Here is a 20,249-nt window from a genome sequence, read left to right on the forward strand (position 1 = left end):
TCACGAAAAGTCACAGTTTTCACTGTAACCCAAGACCAACTCCTTAAGGCTTTCCTGGAGAAATTTGAGGCTGCAGATGTCACCCATCACTATACTGTACCCCAAAGTGTAAAACATGACATTTCCTGTTCCCACTAGGTGGCGCTGGCCCTTATGTCAAATATGGCAGTTGAAATATGTTCAGGGGTGGAGCCTTATCATATGTGTGCTCTTTGGTCCAGATCGGAACATGTATGACAGAATGAGAGGCAATAAGATTTTCATGGCGAGTCATCGAAATTCGCCATGGCGCCACGGCCTCATAGTATTGTGAAAACTCAAAAGCTCCGCAATTTAACATGGCACAAGGGTGTAGTTGACACTGTCCAAATTTGAAGTTTATAGGACCAAATCCCAAGGAGGAGTTCGTTAAAGTACAAGGCATGGAAACGGTAAAATTAGAGCCAAAATGTCACCTTCAATCCAAAATGGCGGACTTCCTGTTGGGTTTAGGACATTGCCATAATAGACTTTTTTGTTCGACTCTGAACGTTTTATAAGTGTACCGACTTTCAAACATGTAGGCCATACTCATACCGGGGGCTCGCGTTTTTCATTTTTCTAGGTGGCGCTACTGAGCTAATTTTCCCTGGCCATGTCTGAGAACATTAAAATACGTAAATTTTCACCAGACCTGACGCGTGTGCAAAATTTCATGAGTTTTCGAGCATGTTTAGGCCCTCAAAAGGCCGATTCATTTGCCGGAATAATAATAATAATAATAATTAAAGCTGCAAGCAGCGTTATGAGGGCCCTCGCACCCCCGGCACGTCGAGCCACTGCCAACACCTCAAACCGGCACGTCCGATGTGATGTCACATTGATGGATTTCATGCTTTTAATCACCAGCTAACATTTCATCTTATTCAACCAGGATTATAGTCATGCCACTAGGTGGCGCTCTAACCATTATTGACAAATAGCATAACAAACATTTCCAAGCTCGAGTCTCATCACACCTGCGACCTTTGGGAGAGATTGGACATTGTGTTTTTTAGTGACAGCAGATTACTGCTTTTTGCGAGTGATTGAAACTCTACGTGCCGCCATGACCACCCCGTTTCCCTGAACGGAAAAAGCTTCGCAATTTAACATCACAAAGGTCTTTAGATTCTACACACTGAAGAATGCTTCAATATGATGAAATCCCTTGGAGGAGTTCGTCAAAGTATGAGGCCTGAAAAGGGGGGAAAATGTCATCAAAATTACACATTAATTTTAAAATGGCTGACTTCCTGTTGGATTTGGGATATTGCTCCAAGAGACTTTTTTGTACATCTTGATATCTTACACAAGCTTACCAAGTGTCAGACTCATAGATGAAACACAGAGCAGGGGCTGATGTTTTGAAATATTGTAGGGGGCGCTGTGGAGCCATTTTGCGCTATTCAAGGAAAATGGTTACATAACAACAATGCCTTCATCCATTTGGAGGTGTGTGCCAAATTTCAAGCCTCTATAAACTTTCCAAGCCCCTCAAAAGCCACTTCATCTTTCATGATGAACCGCGTTGCCACCAGGGTGTGCCGTTCAGTTTAAAGTCACAATTTTTGCACTGAAGCATCACGAGGGACTGATGTTGATATTCACCGCTTTTGAGGTGTCCACAATGAACCTGTGAAAATCAGTACAACAAAGTGTAAGACATGACATTTCCTGTTCCCACTAGGTGGCGCTCTTCATATTCCTGACAATGGGCACATCAATTTGTTCAGGGCGGGTCTGATATCATGCCTGTAAAGTCTGGTACTGATCAGACTGGATTTCATTGAGTTATACTAATTTGTTTCTTCATGGCGTGACATCAAAGTTCGCCATGCTGCTGGGGTCACACCCTTTCGTGAAAAGTCACAGTTTTCACTGTAACCCAAGACCAACTCCTTAAGGCTTTCCTGGAGAAATTTGAGGCTGCAGATGTCACCCATCACAATACTGTACCCCAAAGTGTAAAACATGACATTTCCTGTTCCCACTAGGTGGCGCTGTCCCTGGTGTCAAATATGGCAGTTGAAATATGTTCAGGGGTGGAGCCTTATCATATGTGTTCACTTTGGTCAAGGTCAGAAAATGTATGACAAAATGAGAGGCAATAAGATTTTCATGGCGAGTCATCGAAATTCGCCATGGCGCCACGGCCTCATAGTATTGTGAAAACTCAAAAGCTCCGCAATTTAACATGGCACAAGGGTGTAGTTGACACTGTCCAAATTTGAAGTTTATAGGACCAAATCCCAAGGAGGAGTTCGTTAAAGTACAAGGCATGGAAACGGTAAAATCAGACCCAAAATGTCACCTTCAATCCAAAATGGCGGACTTCCTGTTGGGTTTAGGACATTGCCATAATAGACTTTTTTGTTCGACTCTGAACGTTATATAGGTGTACCGACTTTCAAACGTGTAGGTCATACCCATACCGGGGGCTCGCGTTTTTCATTTTTCTAGGTGGCGCTACTGAGCTAATTTTCCCTGGCCATGTCTGGGAACATTAAAATACGTAAATTTTCACCAGACCTGACGCGTGTGCAAAATTTCATGAGTTTTCGAGCATGTTTAGGCCCTCAAACGGCCAATTCATTTGCCGGAATAATAATAATAATAATAATTAAAGCTGCAAGCAGCGTTATGAGGGCCCTCGCACCCCCGGCGCGTCGAGCCACGCCCAACACCTAAAACCAGCACGTCCGATCTCATGTCACATTGATGGAATTCATGCATTTAACCACCAGCTAACATTTCAACTCATTCATTCATGATTTGTTAGTCGTTCCACTAGGTGGCGCTCTAACCCTTATGCACAAATGGCATAACAAACATTTCCGAGCTCGAGTCTCATCACGCCTATGAGCTTTGGGAGAGATTGGACATTGTGTTTTTGAGTGACAGCAGATTACTGCTTTTTGGCGAGTGATTGAAACTCCACGTGCCGCCATGACCACCCCGTTTCCCTGAACGGAAAAAGCTTCGCAATTTAACATCACAAAGGTCTTTAGATTCTACACACTGAAGAATGCTTCAATATGATGAAATCCCTTGGAGGAGTTCGTCAAAGTATGAGGCCTGAAAAGGGGGGAAAATGTCATCAAAATTACACATTAATTTTAAAATGGCTGACTTCCTGTTGGATTTGGGATATTGCTCCAAGAGACTTTTTTGTACATCTTGATATCTTACACAAGCTTACCAAGTGTCAGACTCATAGATGAAACACAGAGCAGGGGCTGATGTTTTGAAATATTGTAGGGGGCGCTGTGGAGCCATTTTGCGCTATTCAAGGAAAATGGTTACATAACAACAATGCCTTCATCCATTTGGAGGTGTGTGCCAAATTTCAAGCCTCTATAAACTTTCCAAGCCCCTCAAAAGCCACTTCATCTTTCATGATGAACCGCGTTGCCACCAGGGTGCGCCGTTCAGTTTAAAGTCACAATTTTTGCACTGAAGCATCACGAGGGACTGATGGTGATATTCACCGCTTTTGAGGTGGCCACGATCAACCTGTGAAAATCAGTACAACAAAATTAAAGCCATGACATTTCCTGTTGCCACTAGGTGGCGCTGTCCGTATTTCCGACAATGGGCACATCAATCTGTTCAGGGCGGGTCTGACATCATGCCTGTAAAGTCTGGTACTGATCAGACTGGATTTCATTGAGTTATACTAATTTGTTTCTTCATGGCGTGACATCAAAGTTCGCCATGCTGCTGGGGTCACACCCTTTCGCGAAAACTCACAGTTTTCACTGTAACCCAAGACCAACTCCTTAAGGCTTTTCTGGAGAAATTTGAGGCTGCAGATGTCACCCATCACTATACTGTACCCCAAAGTGTAAAACATGACATTTCCTGTTCCCACTAGGTGGCGCTGTCCTTGAGGTCAAATATGGCAGTTGAAATATGTTCAGGGGTGGAGCCTTATCATATGTGTTCACTTTGGTCAAGGTCAGAAAATGTATGACAAAATGAGAGGCAATAAGATTTTCATGGCGAGTCATCGAAATTCGCCATGGCGCCACGGCCTCATAGTATTGTGAAAACTCAAAAGCTCCGCAATTTAACATGGCACAAGGGTGTAGTTGACACTGTCCAAATTTGAAGGTTATGAAATGAAACCCCAAGGAGGAGTTCGCAAAAGTTCGAGGCATGGAAATGGCAAAATTAGAGCCAAAATGTCACCTTCTCTTCCAAATGGTGGACTTCCTCTTGGGTTTGCGTCAATGGGCCCACAGACTTTTTTGTTCGTCTTGGCATGATACACATGTGTGCCAAATTTCATACATGTAGCTCAAACGATGTGGTCGTAGGGCTGCATTTAACAAGGCATAGGTGGCGCTGTAGAGCCATTTCCCAGTGCTCATATGTAAAACCATTAAAATACAAAATTTTTCACCAGACCTGGCATGTGTGCAAAATTTCATGAGTTTTTGAGCATGTTTAGGCCCTCAAAAAGGCCCTTGTTTCGCCTGAATAATAATAATAATAATAATAATTAAAGCTGCAAGCAGCGTTATGAGGGCCCTCGCACCCCTTCGCGTCGAGCTACGCCAAACACCTACAACCAGCACGTCCGATCTGATGTCACATTGATGAAATTCATGCATTCAACCACCAGCTAACATTTCATCTCATTCAATCATGATTATAGTCGTCCCACTAGGTGGCGCTCTAACCATTACTGACAAATGGCATAACAAACATTTCCCAGCTCGAGTCTCATCACGCCTGCGACCTTTGGGACATATTGGACATTTTGATTTTGAGTGACAGCAGATTACTGCTTTTTGGCGAGTGACTGAAACTCCACGTGCCGCCATGACCACCCCGTTTCCCTGAACGTAAAAACATTCGCAATTTAACATCACAAAGGTCTTTAGATTCCACACACTGGAGATTGGTTCAATATAATGAAATCCCTTGGAGGAGTTCGTCAAAGAACGCTGCCTGGAAAGAGGGCAAAATGTTGCCAAAATTGCACATTAATTTTAAAATGGCTGACTTCCTGTTGGATTTGGGATATTGCTCCAAGAGACTTTTTTGTACATCTTGATATCTCCTATAAGCTTACCAGGTTTCAGAATCATACATAGAACACAGAGCAGGGGCTGTGGTTTTGAAATTTTGTAGGGGGCGCTGTGGAGCAATTTCGCACTATTCAATGAAAATGATCACATGCCAACAAAGCCTTCATCCATTTGGAGGTGTGTGCCAAATTTCAAGCCTCTATAAACTTGCCAAGACCCTCAAAAGCCACTTCATCTTTCATGATGAACCGCGTTGCCACCAGGGTGCGCCGTTCAGTTTAAAGTCACAATTTTTGCACTGAAGCATCACGAGGGACTGATGGGGATATTCACCGCTTTTGAGGTGGCCACGATCAACCTGTGAAAATCAGTACAACAAAGTTAAAGCCATGACATTTCCTGTTGCCACTAGGTGGCGCTGTCCGTATTTCCGACAATGGGCACATCAATCTGTTCAGGGCGGGTCTGACATCATGCCTGTAAAGTCTGGTACTGATCAGACTGGATTTCATTGAGTTATACTAATTTGTTTCTTCATGGCGTGACATCAAAGTTCGCCATGCTGCTGGGGTCACACCCTTTTGCGAAAACTCATAGTTTTCACTGTAACCCAAGACCAACTCCTTAAGGCTTTCCTGGAGAAATTTGAGGCTGCAGATGTCACCCATCACTATACTGTACCCCAAAGTGTAAAACATGACATTTCCTGTTCCCACTAGGTGGCGCTGTCCTTGATGTCAAATATGGCAGTTGAAATATGTTCAGGGGTGGAGCCTTATCATATGTGTTCACTTTGGTCAAGGTCAGAAAATGTATGACAAAATGAGAGGCAATAAGATTTTCATGGCGAGTCATCGAAATTCGCCATGGCGCCACGGCCTCATAGTATTGTGAAAACTCAAAAGCTCCGCAATTTAACATGGCACAAGGGTGTAGTTGACACTGTCCAAATTTGAAGGTTATGAAATGAAACCCCAAGGAGGAGTTCGCAAAAGTTCGAGGCATGGAAATGGCAAAATTAGAGCCAAAATGTCACCTTCTCTTCCAAATGGCGGACTTCCTGTTGGGTTTGCGTCAATGGGCCCACAGACTTTTTTGTTCGTCTTGGCATGATACACATGTGTGCCAAATTTCATACATGTAGCTGAAACGATGTGGTCGTAGGGCTGCATTTAACAAGGCATAGGTGGCGCTGTAGAGCCATTTCCCAGTGCTCATATGTAAAACCATTAAAATACAAAATTTTTCACCAGACCTGGCATGTGTGCAAAATTTCATGAGTTTTTGAGCATGTTTAGGCCCTCAAAAAGGCCCTTGTTTCGCCTGAATAATAATAATAATAATAATAATAATAAGAAACGGAGCAGATACAATAGGGCCTTCGCACTCTCAGTGCTCGGGCCCTAATAATAATAATAATAATAATAATAATAAACGGAGCAATTACAATAGGGCCTTCGCACTGTCAGTGCTCGGGCCCTAATAATAATAATAAACAGAGCAATTACAATAGGGCCTTCGCACTGTCAGTGCTCGGGCCCTAATAACAGTCAATTTTAGCAGACGATGTTAACAATGTGAGCCATAGCAGTAATATTAATATCTTATTCAAGGCCCAGACGTGCTCGCTTTGAAGATCTCTACTCTTCCACCTCTAACATGGCTAAAAATACTGTGGGAACGTGACATGGGTACAAACTTAATTGATACAAAGGGAATGCAGCAGTAATACCTCTACAAAGCAATAAAATGAGAATCAGAGCACATGTATGCCTGTGTATATAGTACAGTGGCAATGCAGAACTTTCAGTAATGTATCAAAATAATACTAATATTATTACCTCTGACAAGGTTACATTTTTTGATCGCATTTGCCTGCATGTGTGTCATTTTTTCTGTAAACTTGAAAGTTCTAATTGAATCCTGATAAAATGCATGTATTTGTATGGGTGTGGATTATTATTGTTAATACTCTGTTAAAAGTTGGCTTACATCCACAAAGGTCTTCAAGTTCAACTTAGTGATTTATTAGTCAAAAATGGAAAAAAAGAACTATTCTCCTCCATTTTATCTTCAAGACAAAGAGAATGAGCCGCCAAATTAGTTAGAAATATACTGCATAATAACATAATGTAATAAACTCAGGGTATTGAGTTATCAAATTATTATTAATTATTGGCTATTTACAAAACAATACCTATCATCTATTACTTACTGCTATGTAATGTTTGTGTAATCAAAGTAAATATCTGTCATGCTCCCTTTAACTGATTTTTACTGCACTACAAACTTCATAATGTGTATTTAAAAAGAACAAAAACAAACAAACAAAATGACTTTATGTGTAAAATACAATATAATTCCCTTAAAAGTTAATAGGTAGTTAAGAAAACTGACAGATTGATGGACACCGGCGAGGAACTCACTGAATGTGTGTGTCTGCTAATCCAAACAATACGTCGTTCGACTCACTTATCAGCAAAAACCAAAGATGTCCAACCATCTTTGTTAGAAGCAGTTTGAAATATTATTATTTGTGTTTTGTATGCTATCCAAGCTTTTTTCTATCTACTTGTTGATGTCTTCTTAAACTGCACTGCATTTGACCCCTCAGGGCCACCACATTTAGGACTTATCTGTACAAGAAAGCAGAAGTAGGTTTAAGGGTTTAGATAATGGTCTGGCACATATTTGCATTGACAATATACTGATGCTGGTGAGTATCCTAACAAAGATAGACAAATAAACCGGCTTGTGTGCTGCATGCATGCCCCTTCCTGATTTCCTGTTTTTTTTTGTACATTTGTGACACTTGAATGTTTCAGATCAACAAACAAATTTAAATATTAGACAAACAAACAAAAGAAAAACAAAATGCAGTTTATAGGTGAAAGTGTTTATTGTTAAGGGAAAAAAATCCAAACCTACAAGGCCCTGTGTGAAAAACAAATTCTCTCTGAAACGTGATTATAATTAAGGTGCTGCACACCTGAACACACCAATACAAAGACGGACAATTATAAACTTGCACCTTCTTTGCTTTACTCTTAGGTAGCAGCAGAACTGAGTAGGCAAACTCTAACACAACATTCCTCACACTTCACTATCCAAGAGGCTCAGACGCTGATAATGAGGTTACAGCATTTCCAAGGGGCAGCAAAGACCTCGCGCCACATCAGCAGCCTACTCAGTTGAAAGCAGGCTTATCTGGGACCCTTTCGGGTGAGCCATGCCTCAGTGCTCGGCTGCTTCTATTCCCATCGAGGCTCAGAAAGAATGAAGGCCCCCCTCCCATGAGCGACTTTCCAACACTTTGACACCTGATATCCCGCTACAATCTGACAAGTTGCTTCACACCCCTCCAGAGCAAATGGTATGGCAAGTTCATGGTGGCCGAGCTGGACTTGGGTCAGGTCAAAAAAAGTTTAAACATTTCTGCAAAGGAAAATATTCACCTTACAGCAAGTCTCAAGTTCAATGGCAATAACTACAGTGTAAATGTAATTGTTAAAGTAGCTGGAGTGTGGAAAGAAACTTGTCAAAATACATCACTAGCCGTGTTTTTGTGCCTACTAAACTGCATGTTTCAGAGCACTGCAGAGGTGACAGAGATAAAAAAAAAAAACAAATGCCCATAAAACATCAAGAAGCTTGAGGTATTTAGGGCTGAAAAGTGTGCAAAACATTTAGGACTTAACGACTGATAACACCACTACTGACTACAGAAACTATAGAATGGCTGAAGAGCAGCTTCCCCTTCCCCTTTTCGCTGGCCTCTCACTTCTGGATGACTGCCATGTTTTGGACTCATGACCTTTTAGCCAGGAGGAAATAATCTGAGAGCAGGCAGGAGGTGGTCTTGACCAGAAAGCTGAACAATACTGCCACCTTATGACTGTCTTGAAAAATACAAGTTATTAAGATGCACAGAGTTCAAAATAGGCTATATACATGTTTTATTTATCCTGCTTCTTCACATGAAGGCACTTCATCATGCTGTTTGGTTGTGGATAGGTCGTTTAGCAGATTTATTCATTTCACTTAATTAGCTCATTTAGATTCAGCCACAGCACAAGGACAGCCTACCAAATCACATCACTGGGAAGTAGAACTAAATATATTACAAAGTCAGCACGGTCAACTATCAATCTTTTCTTCTTTCAAGGGCACCAGCACTGCTAATGCCTCACCTTTATGCTCCTTGGTATGAGAGGAAGCCAAAGAACAGAAATGAGATCCAATCACTTCAACTCAACAGGGTCTCTAATTCATCAGTATGCACAGGACCCAAGCTACACTCTTTAAGATTCAACTTAAATGTGACCACGGGTCTGTAAACTGCCCAGATATGGTATGATTACTCATATACTGGAATAAAATATAGGGTTTAAGACCGCTGTTCACTAGGGGTGCAACGATACACAAAATTCACGGTTCGGTTCGGTTCGATACTTTGGTGTCACGGTTCGATATTTTTTCGATACAAAAAAAATGTTCATGCCTTTTTAATTTGTCATTTATTAAAATTATAAATATATATTTTAACTCAAAAGTACAGTTTTTAAATTTAACCCTAACCCTTGTGCGCGTTTTTTATTTTGACAGCGAATGCGCACCTGCGGACCACTTATGTGCAGCCCTGGTTATTTAGCTCGTCATATTGCAGCCACAGAAATTCTTTTGTCCATGAAACCATAAAGCTGCACTTTCTTTTTGCCTTATAGTCTGATTTGTCATAACTTCTCCGTTTTGTGGTAAGCTTTTCTTTGGCTGTCACTTCTTCACCCTGACCTGTCTTATTTGGCTCAGAAGAAATGAAATATATATCCTCCTGCTTTTACACACGCACTCACATAAGCTCAGCGATTCTCTGCGCGATCAACCTCTCACATGTTTAAGCTTGCTGCGGGAGATTTCACTTGTCATGTTTGCATAGTGAGCTAACGATTAATAAGACGATGTCAGAGGAATTGGTGCACAAATTTTCATCACTCACAGATCAGTGCTGTCGCTCTCTATACACAGTACGCGCGATTGCAAAGTGAAAGCAAAAAAACAAGCGCAAATTCAAACGCGATTTCAATATGTCACATATTGACAGTGGCTCACCGATGCCAATGACATAATTACCCAGCTACATTTCTGAAAGAATGCAAAAGCATTGACATATATTTTTCTTCCTACAATAGCCCGACGGGCAGGGAAGAGATAGATTTTGGTAGCCCGACTGAAAAAAAATCGCTAGCCCCAGGACGTCGGGCTAGCGATATTGCAAGCCCTGTATCTGATTGAGGAATCACTCATCTTTGGAAAAGAGAGTTTATTACAGAGAAATGTCTCTTTCCAAAATAAAAGCTATACTATCCGCTTCTTCTGGGCTATATTCTCAGCAGCATAAGGAGAATCATGTGCTAACAGCTGTCTAAATGACTCGGCTAAAGTTAGTAGCATGCTTGTTGTTTTTGTCTTTGCACTAGGATGATGTCGGCGTAAATGTGCAGTCATATTCGTTGTGTTCCCACTAGTGATTTCAGGTTAATCTCGTTGAAATGACCTTAACGCCACAACACGGCAAATCTCCGTTAACGAGCTACCGCCGATCGCCCCGTGCATGGGGCTAGACGGCCAACACGTTAACGAGCTAACTGCGCTAACACACTAGCTCCCACCCATGTACAGTGGGGCAAAAAAGTATTTAGTCAGCCACCGATTGTGCAAGTTCCCCCACTTAAAATGATGACAGAGGTCAGTAATTTGCACCAGAGGTACACTTCAACTGTGAGAGACAGAATGTGAAAAAAAAAATCCATGAATTCACATGGTAGGATTTGTAAAGAATTTATTCGTAAATTAGGGTGGAAAATAAGTATTTGGTCACCTCAAACAAGGAAAATCTCTGGCTCTCACAGACCTGTAACGTCTTCTGTAAGAAGCTTTTCTGTCCCCCACTCGTTACCTGTATGAATGGCACCTGTTTGAACTCATCATCTGTATAAAAGACACCTGTCCACAGCCTCAAACAGTCAGACTCCAAACTCCGCCATGGCCAAGACCAAAGAGCTTTCGAAGGACACCAGGAAAAGTATTGTAGACCTGCACCAGACTGGGAAGAGTGAATCTACAATAGGCAAGCAGCTTGGTGTGAAAAAATCAACTGTGGGAGCAATCATCAGAAAATGGAAGACATACAAGACCACTGATAATCTCCCTCGATCTGGGGCTCCACGCAAGATCTCATCCCGTGGGGTCAAAATGATCATGAGAACGGTGAGCAAAGATCCCAGAACCACACGGGGGGACCTGGTGAATGACCTGCAGAGAGCTGGGACCAAAGTAACAAAGGTCACCATCAGTAACACACTACAACGGCAGGGAATCAAATCCCGCAGTGCCAGACGTGTTCCGCTGCTGAAGCCAGTGCATGTCCAGGCCCGTCTGAAGTTTGCCAGAGAGCACATGGATGATACAGCAGAGGATTGGGAGAATGTCATGTGGTCAGATGAAACCAAAGTAGAACTTTTTGGTATAAACTCAACTCGTCGTGTTGGAGGAAGAAGAATACTGAGTTGCATCCCAAGAACACCATACCTACTGTGAAGCATGGGGGTGGAAACATCATGCTATGGGGCTGTTTTTCTGCCAAGGGGACAGGACGACTGATCCGTGTTAAGCACAGAATGAATGGGGCCATGTATCGTGAGATTTTGAGCCAAAACCTCCTTCCATCAGTGAGAACTTTGAAGATGAAACGAGGCTGGGTCTTCCAACATGACAATGATCCAAAACACACCGCCCGGGCAACAAAGGAGTGGCTCCGTAAGAAGCATTTGAAAGTCCTGGAGTGGCCTAGCCAGTCTCCAGACCTCAACCCCATAGAAAATCTGTGGCGGGAGTTGAAAGTCCGTGTTGCTCGGCGACAGCCCCAAAACATCACTGCTCTCGAGAAGATCTGCATGGAGGAATGGGCCAAAATACCAGCTACTGTGTGTGCAAACCTGGTAAAGACCTATAGTAAACGTTTGACCTCTGTTATTGCCAACAAAGGTTATGTTACAAAGTATTGAGTTGTATTTTTGTTATTGACCAAATACTTATTTTCCACCCTGATTTACGAATAAATTCTTTACAAATCCTACCATGTGGATTCATGGATTTTTTTTTCACATTCTGTCTCTCACAGTTGAAGTGTACCTCTGGTGCAAATTACTGACCTCTGTCATCATTTTAAGTGGGGGAACTTGCACAATCGGTGGCTGACTAAATACTTTTTTGCCCCACTGTAATTGAGCATTGCACGGCACATCCAACATACTGTTTTACTTTAGTCCATGACTCGCTTACCTTCAGGGTCATACGTCACATGAAAACCAAAATAATTCCAAACGCCAGATCTGGAGAGCTTAACTTCTGTCTTGCTAGCTTGCCCTGCGCTCTTCCTTCTGACTATGCTGTCTGTGTTGAGCACTCAGTGGATCTGCGCTCGACAGTGCAGCCTAGGCGGAGTAGTCGAACGCAGATTCACTGAGCGCTCAACACAGACAGCATCGTCAGAAGGAAAGTTGATAAAATAAATTACAAATGTTGTATTGTTCGATACATATGCGTACCGAACCGAAAGCACTGTATCGAACGGTTCAATATCGATACGAATATCGTTGCACCCCTACTGTTCACAACTGCATTCAGAGAACTGATGCTCAGGAAGTCTTTTTGTTTATAATTGATAAGACATTGACATTTCTGTCTATGGATGCTAACTGCATTGAGTGTCTTTTGTAGAAATTCTTCAATGTAAAAAAGCACAGACACCAATAATCTGTTTGTTAGGGCAGCAGCCAATGAACAAGTGTCCTCTTCTTTGCTAGGCAGGATTGAACGATCTTAAGTGAGTTGAGAACGTTTTCCTTTTACTATATTAACAACCCTTAAAGACAAAAGTCTGTCTCAGCTGCCCATCATCTGTACACAGAATCTTGGGCATTAATTTATCCGATCATAATTACAACACAGCCTTTCCTGTTATTCATTTCTTTTTTAAACGCCTTTCTAATCGCCATTGTTTTGCAATAAATAGCTTCGTTCTCTATTTTAAGATCTGTTTATGTACCTTTGTTCCCGTTTTACACTGTTACACCAGAACGTTGCTCAAAAATTGAAAAAACAAAATAAACTTCTACAGAGCACCAGCACCAGGATTTAGACCTCCTTCATGATGAAAAATTATATTTTATATATAAAAAAATAAGCTAGTCGTTTCTTAAAAAAAATAAAATAAAATTATCCCATACAAACTTACTTTTAACATTTTCTATCAATAGAGAGTCAGTGACATCTGACTCAGACTGTATCTGTTCAGTCCAAATAAAAATCGTTACTCACTTCATCCTGCAATAGTGTTCCCCTCAGTTCAGTTACCACGGTAACTTTATATATGACTGTACAGGTTTAGTACCAGAACTAAAATTCAACATGCGTTTTTCAATCACAAGGCTGATGTGATCCTCAATCAACAATAACAGAAAAACATAAATATATTTTGAGGCTCATATGAGACTTTACAAATAACATACGCCGAGTTGATTTCTGGGAGTTAAGAGCCGATATCTCCGTTTTGCATCTGTACATCACCAGATAAGAAACAAGAAACTGCATTACAGAATTGCTAAACTAGTTTTGAAATAACTAATAACAGCAACATCATTATATACATAAAATCATTTTTTTAGCCTTACGATTTTCTAAGAATTCACTGACACATTGGATGAATATGTGCCTCAGCTAACATTGGCCTAGTTGACCAATATTTGGCCTACTTGCAAATAAGTCGGTACTTACTGAGATATGTGGTTGATGTTTAGCAGTTTTTCATTTTGCGCTGACTACATGTTCAGAGATGGTGTGATAACAAACTTAAACCAGATAAACAGTTTTTTTCCTCTTCCTCTTTTCTATTATTTTCTTAACAATAAGACGGAAGTAAACAACAAAGCTAGAAAAAACAAAAATTATAACACAGGCCACAAATTATGGTTTATATCCCCCACGTTTATCATGTTATCTTTCTTACTTTAAAGTACAAGTTTTTAAGTACCTGAAAATACGTGCCCAACTCAAAATGTAAGTACAACATAACAAGGGACTGTATCTAACAAAGTATTTTTGGATACTAAAAATTATACACCAAATGCAAAGTGACATGGTACATTTTAGGAAAGAACTGCATAAATCCGGCACTGTCTTCTGAAGTACTACCGCAACTAATATGCACTCACCAGCCACTTTATTAGGTACACTTTGCCAGTACCTGGTTGGTCCCCTTTTTGCTTCATAGCTGCCTTAATCGTTCGCGGCACAGATTCAATAAGGTGCTGGAGATTTTGGTCCATGTTGACATGATAGCATCACGCCATTGTTGCACATTCATGGTGTCAATCTGCCGTTCCACCACATTCCAAAGGTGCTCTACTGAATTGAGATCTGGTAAGTGTGGAGGCCATGAATACAATGAACACATTGTCATTGATTTCATTGTCAAGAAACCAGTTTGAGATGATCTGATGAAATCCTGATGAAAGCACCCAACAGAAGATGGGTACACTGTGGTCAAAAAGGGATGGACATGGTCAGCAACTCCACGCAGGTAGGCTGTGATGCTCAGTTTAAGAGACCAGAAGGGTGCGAAGAAAATATCCCACACAACATCGCCCCACCATCTGCTTGAAGGGTTGATACAAAGCAACATCTTTCGAATCTTCTATTGTCCAATGTTAGTGAACCAATATGAACTGTAGCCTCAGTTTCCTATTCTTAGCTGACAGGAAGGGCACCCAGTGTGGTCTTCTTCGGTGGCACATCTGTAGCACATCTGCTTTAATATCGGACATGTCTGCATTCCTTGGCTGTAACCAGTGGCCTTTGACTGCCAGTATCATCAAGAGAACTTCGACTCACTGGACAGGTTCTCTTTTTCAGGCGACTCTGTCATCCCCAGAGATGGCTGTGTGGGAAAAACCCAGCACATCTGCAGTTTCTGACATACTCAAAACAGCCTGTCTAGCACAAACAAGTACACCACATTCAAAGTCACTTCAATCATCTGTATTCCCGATTCTGATGCTCAGTTTGAACTTTATCAGATCGTCTCGCTCTCTTGTCTACATGCCTTAATGCACTGAGCTGGTGCCATGTGACTGGATGATTACATATTTGCACGAACAAGCAGTTGAACCGGTGTACCTAATAAAGCGGATGGTGAGTGTACAGCTCTAAGTGTTTGTAAGTGAACCTATCCCAGAGATAGGCCAAATCATTTGTTACAGTGACCTATAAATACTGTTTAGTAGAGCTGCTTAGTCCATGTCCCACTTATAGAAAGTGAGTAACACTGCTCGTGCTCCACAGTCTCCATAACAATAATAACGTAAATAAGAGGTGGGAGACCACAGCGTGTTCATTTTGAAACGATGAGACAAAAATAAACTGACGGCAGCTCAGCATGGAGGTCCAGAGCAGGACGAGTGAGCTGTCAATGGGGCTGTGGCCACGCCCCCCTTCAGAGACACGTTATTTCTGCCGTTCAAACCTCATTCCGCCTAAAAATTCTGCGTAACACCGTGAAGTCTGTTAAGTTCCCCTTGACCGACCCGGTGAAACACATATTTTCTACTTTATCTACTTAGAAACGGCTATAATCTCCCGTGGGTCCCACCTAACGCAAAAAGCTACACCGGATGCAAACTTATTAAACTCGGTGAGAACCTTTGAGAACCGGTCACGGACACTTGATTAAAGGAGCAGGCGTTATCACAGAGATGTCTGCAACCGCTCACAGAGGACAGGCGCCCTCAAACCAACCTCTCTGACATTATCATACGCAGCTCTAAAAACTTCTCCCAAACTCACCTTCCTCACGAAGACAGGCATTTTCCTCCCCCTCCTCCTCCTCTCTTCTTACTTGCGTGATTACCGACGACGGGTGGGCCATTGGATCCGCACACAGGAACTTTACCGCCGTTTAAAACTTGCGAGGAGTTAGGGCAAATTCAAGTCTTTAAATTTTGCCACTCCCTGTTTGCGGACGCGCATGCTGCAGCTTAAAACTAAAAGAAACCTTGTCAACGGCCAGAAACACCGAACAAAAATACCTGTAAAAGTTAAAATAAAATAAAAATAGGTCTTAAAAAGTTACAAAAGATGCAAATACTGGAGAAGTTCATCAATTTGTCTTCGCTAAATGGGACCTGACGGTTTCAAGGAAGCCCGGTTCTTAAAGCCACAATGCAGGATGTGAAGGCTTTTTGTTTTTTTAAATTTATTTTTTAAATGTATTTTTAAAAAAAGCATTGTTGCAGGTTCATAAATATTTTATAGTATTTATAAATCTTATGTTGTTATTGTTATTTAAACAATTACATTATTTTTCTTTACATTTGGCCTTTCATTATTTATTTATTTTTTACTTTCATCCGGAGCCCAACCGTGAACAAAACAGTGTTTTCTCCTTTCTTTTTGCTTTTGCATAACAGAAAAAAACATATTTCGGTTTCTCTTATTACTTTTCTTTGACTTCTGAGAAACTTAAAAAAAAAAAAAAAGTTTACAGATAACATTGCAGCTGGGGGTGGCCTTGAAACCGACCAAGTTAGGGACGGTCTCTAAAGAGGCCACATGTAAGATCATAGAAACTCCTCATGTTGTTGCCGTAAAGGCTCCACCTATCACAACGAGGCTTTTCGTTTTTATTTGGCTTGTTTCCAGTAACGAGAGTCGTCAAAATCATTTAGTGAAGTCGGAAATGACAGAGTTTCAAGGAATCATGTACTTACAGTCCACTGAAAGTCCGACCAAGTGGACTTTCCACTGAAAGTGGAAGTATAAAGCGGAGGCATCACCCCCTAGCGGATAACAGAGAACCTGCAGGCACACAAAAATAAATGTTCTACAGGTTTATCGAGCTTGCTCTAGATGGAAATCTTTTAGTAACTGTTAATGATCTTATGCCTTTTGTTTTTCTGATGAAAACAAATTGTGTCAGTGGGCCATCATGTCCTGCTGTAGTTTATACCGTATACTCTATATGCTTGCTATCACAACATCAAATTTCGGTCCTTGCCAGGAAATAAAGGTGTTTGTGATCACTGTTGTATCATTATTGTATGTACTTTTATGCACTTCTGTCTCCTTTCATAGCAATTTAAAAGTAACTTATTTTAAGGACCATGATCACATTAGAAATTGCAGCAAATAGAAAACAAATTAACAAAAATAAGAATCGAAATAAAACTAAGAATGAAGAGCCCATCTTCATTGCTTGCACTTTGTTAATAAATGCCTACAATCTGCAATCTGTGCTGGGGGACCATGCAGAGATTTGCTGCGCTTTAAAGCCAAAATATGCCATAGCTATTGCTGTAAATAGCTTCGTCCAGTAGCTTGAACTGATTGCTACTATTGCTGGCACCTAAAAATCCCCGATCCTGTCTTTTTTCTTTAACTCTCTGGTCAAAATGCTAAATTACCTGAAGAGACATAACTCAGAGACACAGTGAAGATGAACCGCTCCCAGCCAAAGAGGTGCAGCCTCAACTTTGCATCAGCTGTTGTATTTTTCAAAATTTGGTTGTGACTTTCATGTGCAGTCACTACCATTCTATGTTAATAAAATCATGGATGAACATTTCCCATAATAAACTGCAGTTTAAATATTTTTTAAACTCTAATTATATTATTTCAGATGGACTGAGTCTTACCTATCAAATGGCAAATCCAAATCTAGAATCTACTACATACATTTACTACTACATAATGGCTTGGGTTGTGGGGCGATCGTGGCTCAAGAGTTGGCAGTTTGTCTTGTAATCGGAAGGTTGCCAGTTTGAGCCCCGTCTCGGACCGTCTCGGTCGTTGTGTCCTTGAGCAAGACACTTTGCCCTACCGCCTACTGGTGATGGCCAGAGGGGCCGATGGCGCGATATGGCAGCCTCGCTTCTGTCAGTCTGCCCCACGGCAGCTGTGGCTACAACTGTAGCTGCCTCCACCAGTGTGTGAATGTGAGAGTGAATGAATAGTGGAATTGTAAAGCGCTTTGAGGGTCTCGAAAAGTGCTATATAAATGCAATCCACTATTATTATTTTTATTATTATTATTATTATTATTATTATTATTATTATAATAATGGTTTGAGGGAACACACAAGGACCCAAATGCTCATAAAGTCCCATCTTTGGTCAATTCCAAAGGTCAGATCTTTAATGAAAGGCAAAAGCAAATAAATGCGCTTCCATGGAGGCATTCAAGTTATTAATAAAAAGGAAATTAAGTGAATGCAAGAAATTGCTGGATAGAAGTAGAAACAAGACAACCTGGCAACACATAGAGGGGAATGGGAGTATTTATATTGAATAGACTAATGAAGTGATTGGATGCTAGTGGAAAAACTGCAATCTCAGTCACATGGGCCCAGAGACCATTTGGCAACCACCTGGAAATCTCTAGTTGCTAGGGAAAAAATATGAACTTACCATCTGATTGGCGAATGGTTGCTGGGTGTTACTAGGTAAAACTGGTCATAGAGGTAAACACTTCCCTGTGATCATTTTAGTTGCTACCAGAAGACCTTCAAAGTAAAAGTTGTGTCTCACCTTTTCAGCCAACATGTTTCAAATGGCCCAACTTTACTTGAAGGTGGATGGTCTCTGTTTCCAGTTTGTGTCACATTTTTCACATTTTCACTAATACTCTGCGAGAACTTGGCGAGTGTTTGAAGACAAGTCATTGTCTTCCATGCAAACTATGTGCAAGTGCAGAAATCTGCTAGCAACTACTTTGAGCCAGACAACGACTGGAGGAGGCTGTCTGCTTATTTCAGCCTTGAGTACCACTGTTGTCCCTCTCTTGGTCTTGATGTTATCTGGGTCTTTAGAATTCTTAGCAGGAACTGGGACAGATTAACTCTGTGAACCACATGATTCTACATTAATCAGCAAGAGTCAACCTTTGTATCTGACATGTGGGGCAAAGTTCTCATCAGTGATTATTTTAAAAATTCTTCATGTCATAATCAAGAAAATAAAAAATAAAAAATCTTATAATCATAACCAGACCACAAGTGCCAATACATCAGGGTCTTCAAAAACATAGCAGTACTTGGGACCAACCTTCAGTCCTTTGCCATCCTGCCATCCTTGTACCAGACAATGAAAGGGTCCGGGAAAGCGCTAACACTACACTTCAGCTTTGCTGTGCTGCCTTCAACAAGGACCACATCTCTGAGGTCTTGCAGGATCTTAGGAGGGCCTTTCTCTTGCCGCTCTTTATGTGACCTAGATGAGAAATATAGGCATTTATAACAAGTAATAAGTTATAAGTTCAGTGAGTCTAAAAGGTTTGAGGACATAGGTACAATCTCTTGAAGGTGTTTCTGGTGCAATGTAGACTTTATGAGACAAGTCAGTCCATCCAGTGAATATGTTGTTGCACTGTCGGTTCTTAAGGGGTAAAAAAATCCAGCAAACAAGCATCTTAAACATTTCTTATGCCTCAAAACCTCCTTGATTGTCAGTGACACCAACAAGAATTAAAGATTCTCTTACCTGTGTCCACGATATAATGCCTAATAATAATATTAATAATAATTAAGTATTGCACCCGGGAGGGGGTGAAGTCTCAGCTTTGGACATCTGCAGCGGAAAGAGATAGTAAACATTTATTTAACAATTTCCAAACTAGTCTGACTGGAAATTTCTCTTGCACCATTTCTTTACAGCTTATTCCCTCTCTTCTTACCTTGGAGATCCTGTCAAAGATACACACAGCTTCAGATCCACTACAGAGTCAGCAAACCTAAGAAATCTGATGCTTTATAAGCAGTAAGTATTGTGTCATACAGTCATTCATTCTCCTTTGGTTACTACTGATGAGATTGATTGAAGATGCGCAACATATGTTCCAAAGATATTTTCCCATCTTCATATAGAAATCAAATACTCGTGAGAATCACTGAAGCAGTTCATAGTTTAGTTATAGTAGAGGGAGTATTCTGGAATATGGATCTCCCCAGCATGAAAATAAGCACATAGTTGTTGGTCTTCAGGGTGATGCAGATGGAGTGGTGTAAGGTTGGACTTACCACACTCAGTAATTCTTTATGGATCAGCCGTGATGTGTATACCATTTTCAGCATGGTCTTACAT

General features: G+C 41.2%; 2 protein-coding genes across 2 annotated transcripts in view; both read right to left on the reverse strand.

Moving 5' to 3' along the window:
* Positions 1–16,331, reverse strand: part of LOC146557208 (carboxy-terminal domain RNA polymerase II polypeptide A small phosphatase 1-like) — a 35,801-nt gene extending 19,470 nt beyond the window's left edge. Inside the window, exon 1 of the mRNA XM_085250681.1 lies at positions 15,960–16,331. Within this exon, the coding sequence (XP_085106807.1) occupies positions 15,960–16,041 (82 nt within the window). The 5' untranslated portion in view covers positions 16,042–16,331. The remainder of the gene's footprint in view (positions 1–15,959) is intronic.
* Positions 16,332–18,788: 2,457 nt separating this feature from the next.
* LOC146557209 (SPEG neighbor protein-like) lies at positions 18,789–20,230 on the reverse strand. The gene is given in 5 exon segments (XM_085250547.1): positions 18,789–19,104; positions 19,156–19,211; positions 19,214–19,379; positions 19,705–19,736; positions 20,186–20,230. Coding segments are annotated over 5 exon segments (615 nt in total).
* Positions 20,231–20,249: the final 19 nt, after the last annotated feature.

Source organism: Mchenga conophoros, linkage group LG16 (genome assembly GCF_057382185.1).
Source record: "Mchenga conophoros isolate Kocher_MC1m ecotype Shallow Benthic linkage group LG16, M_conophoros_male_GT1.1, whole genome shotgun sequence".
NCBI lineage: Eukaryota > Metazoa > Chordata > Actinopteri > Cichliformes > Cichlidae > Mchenga > Mchenga conophoros.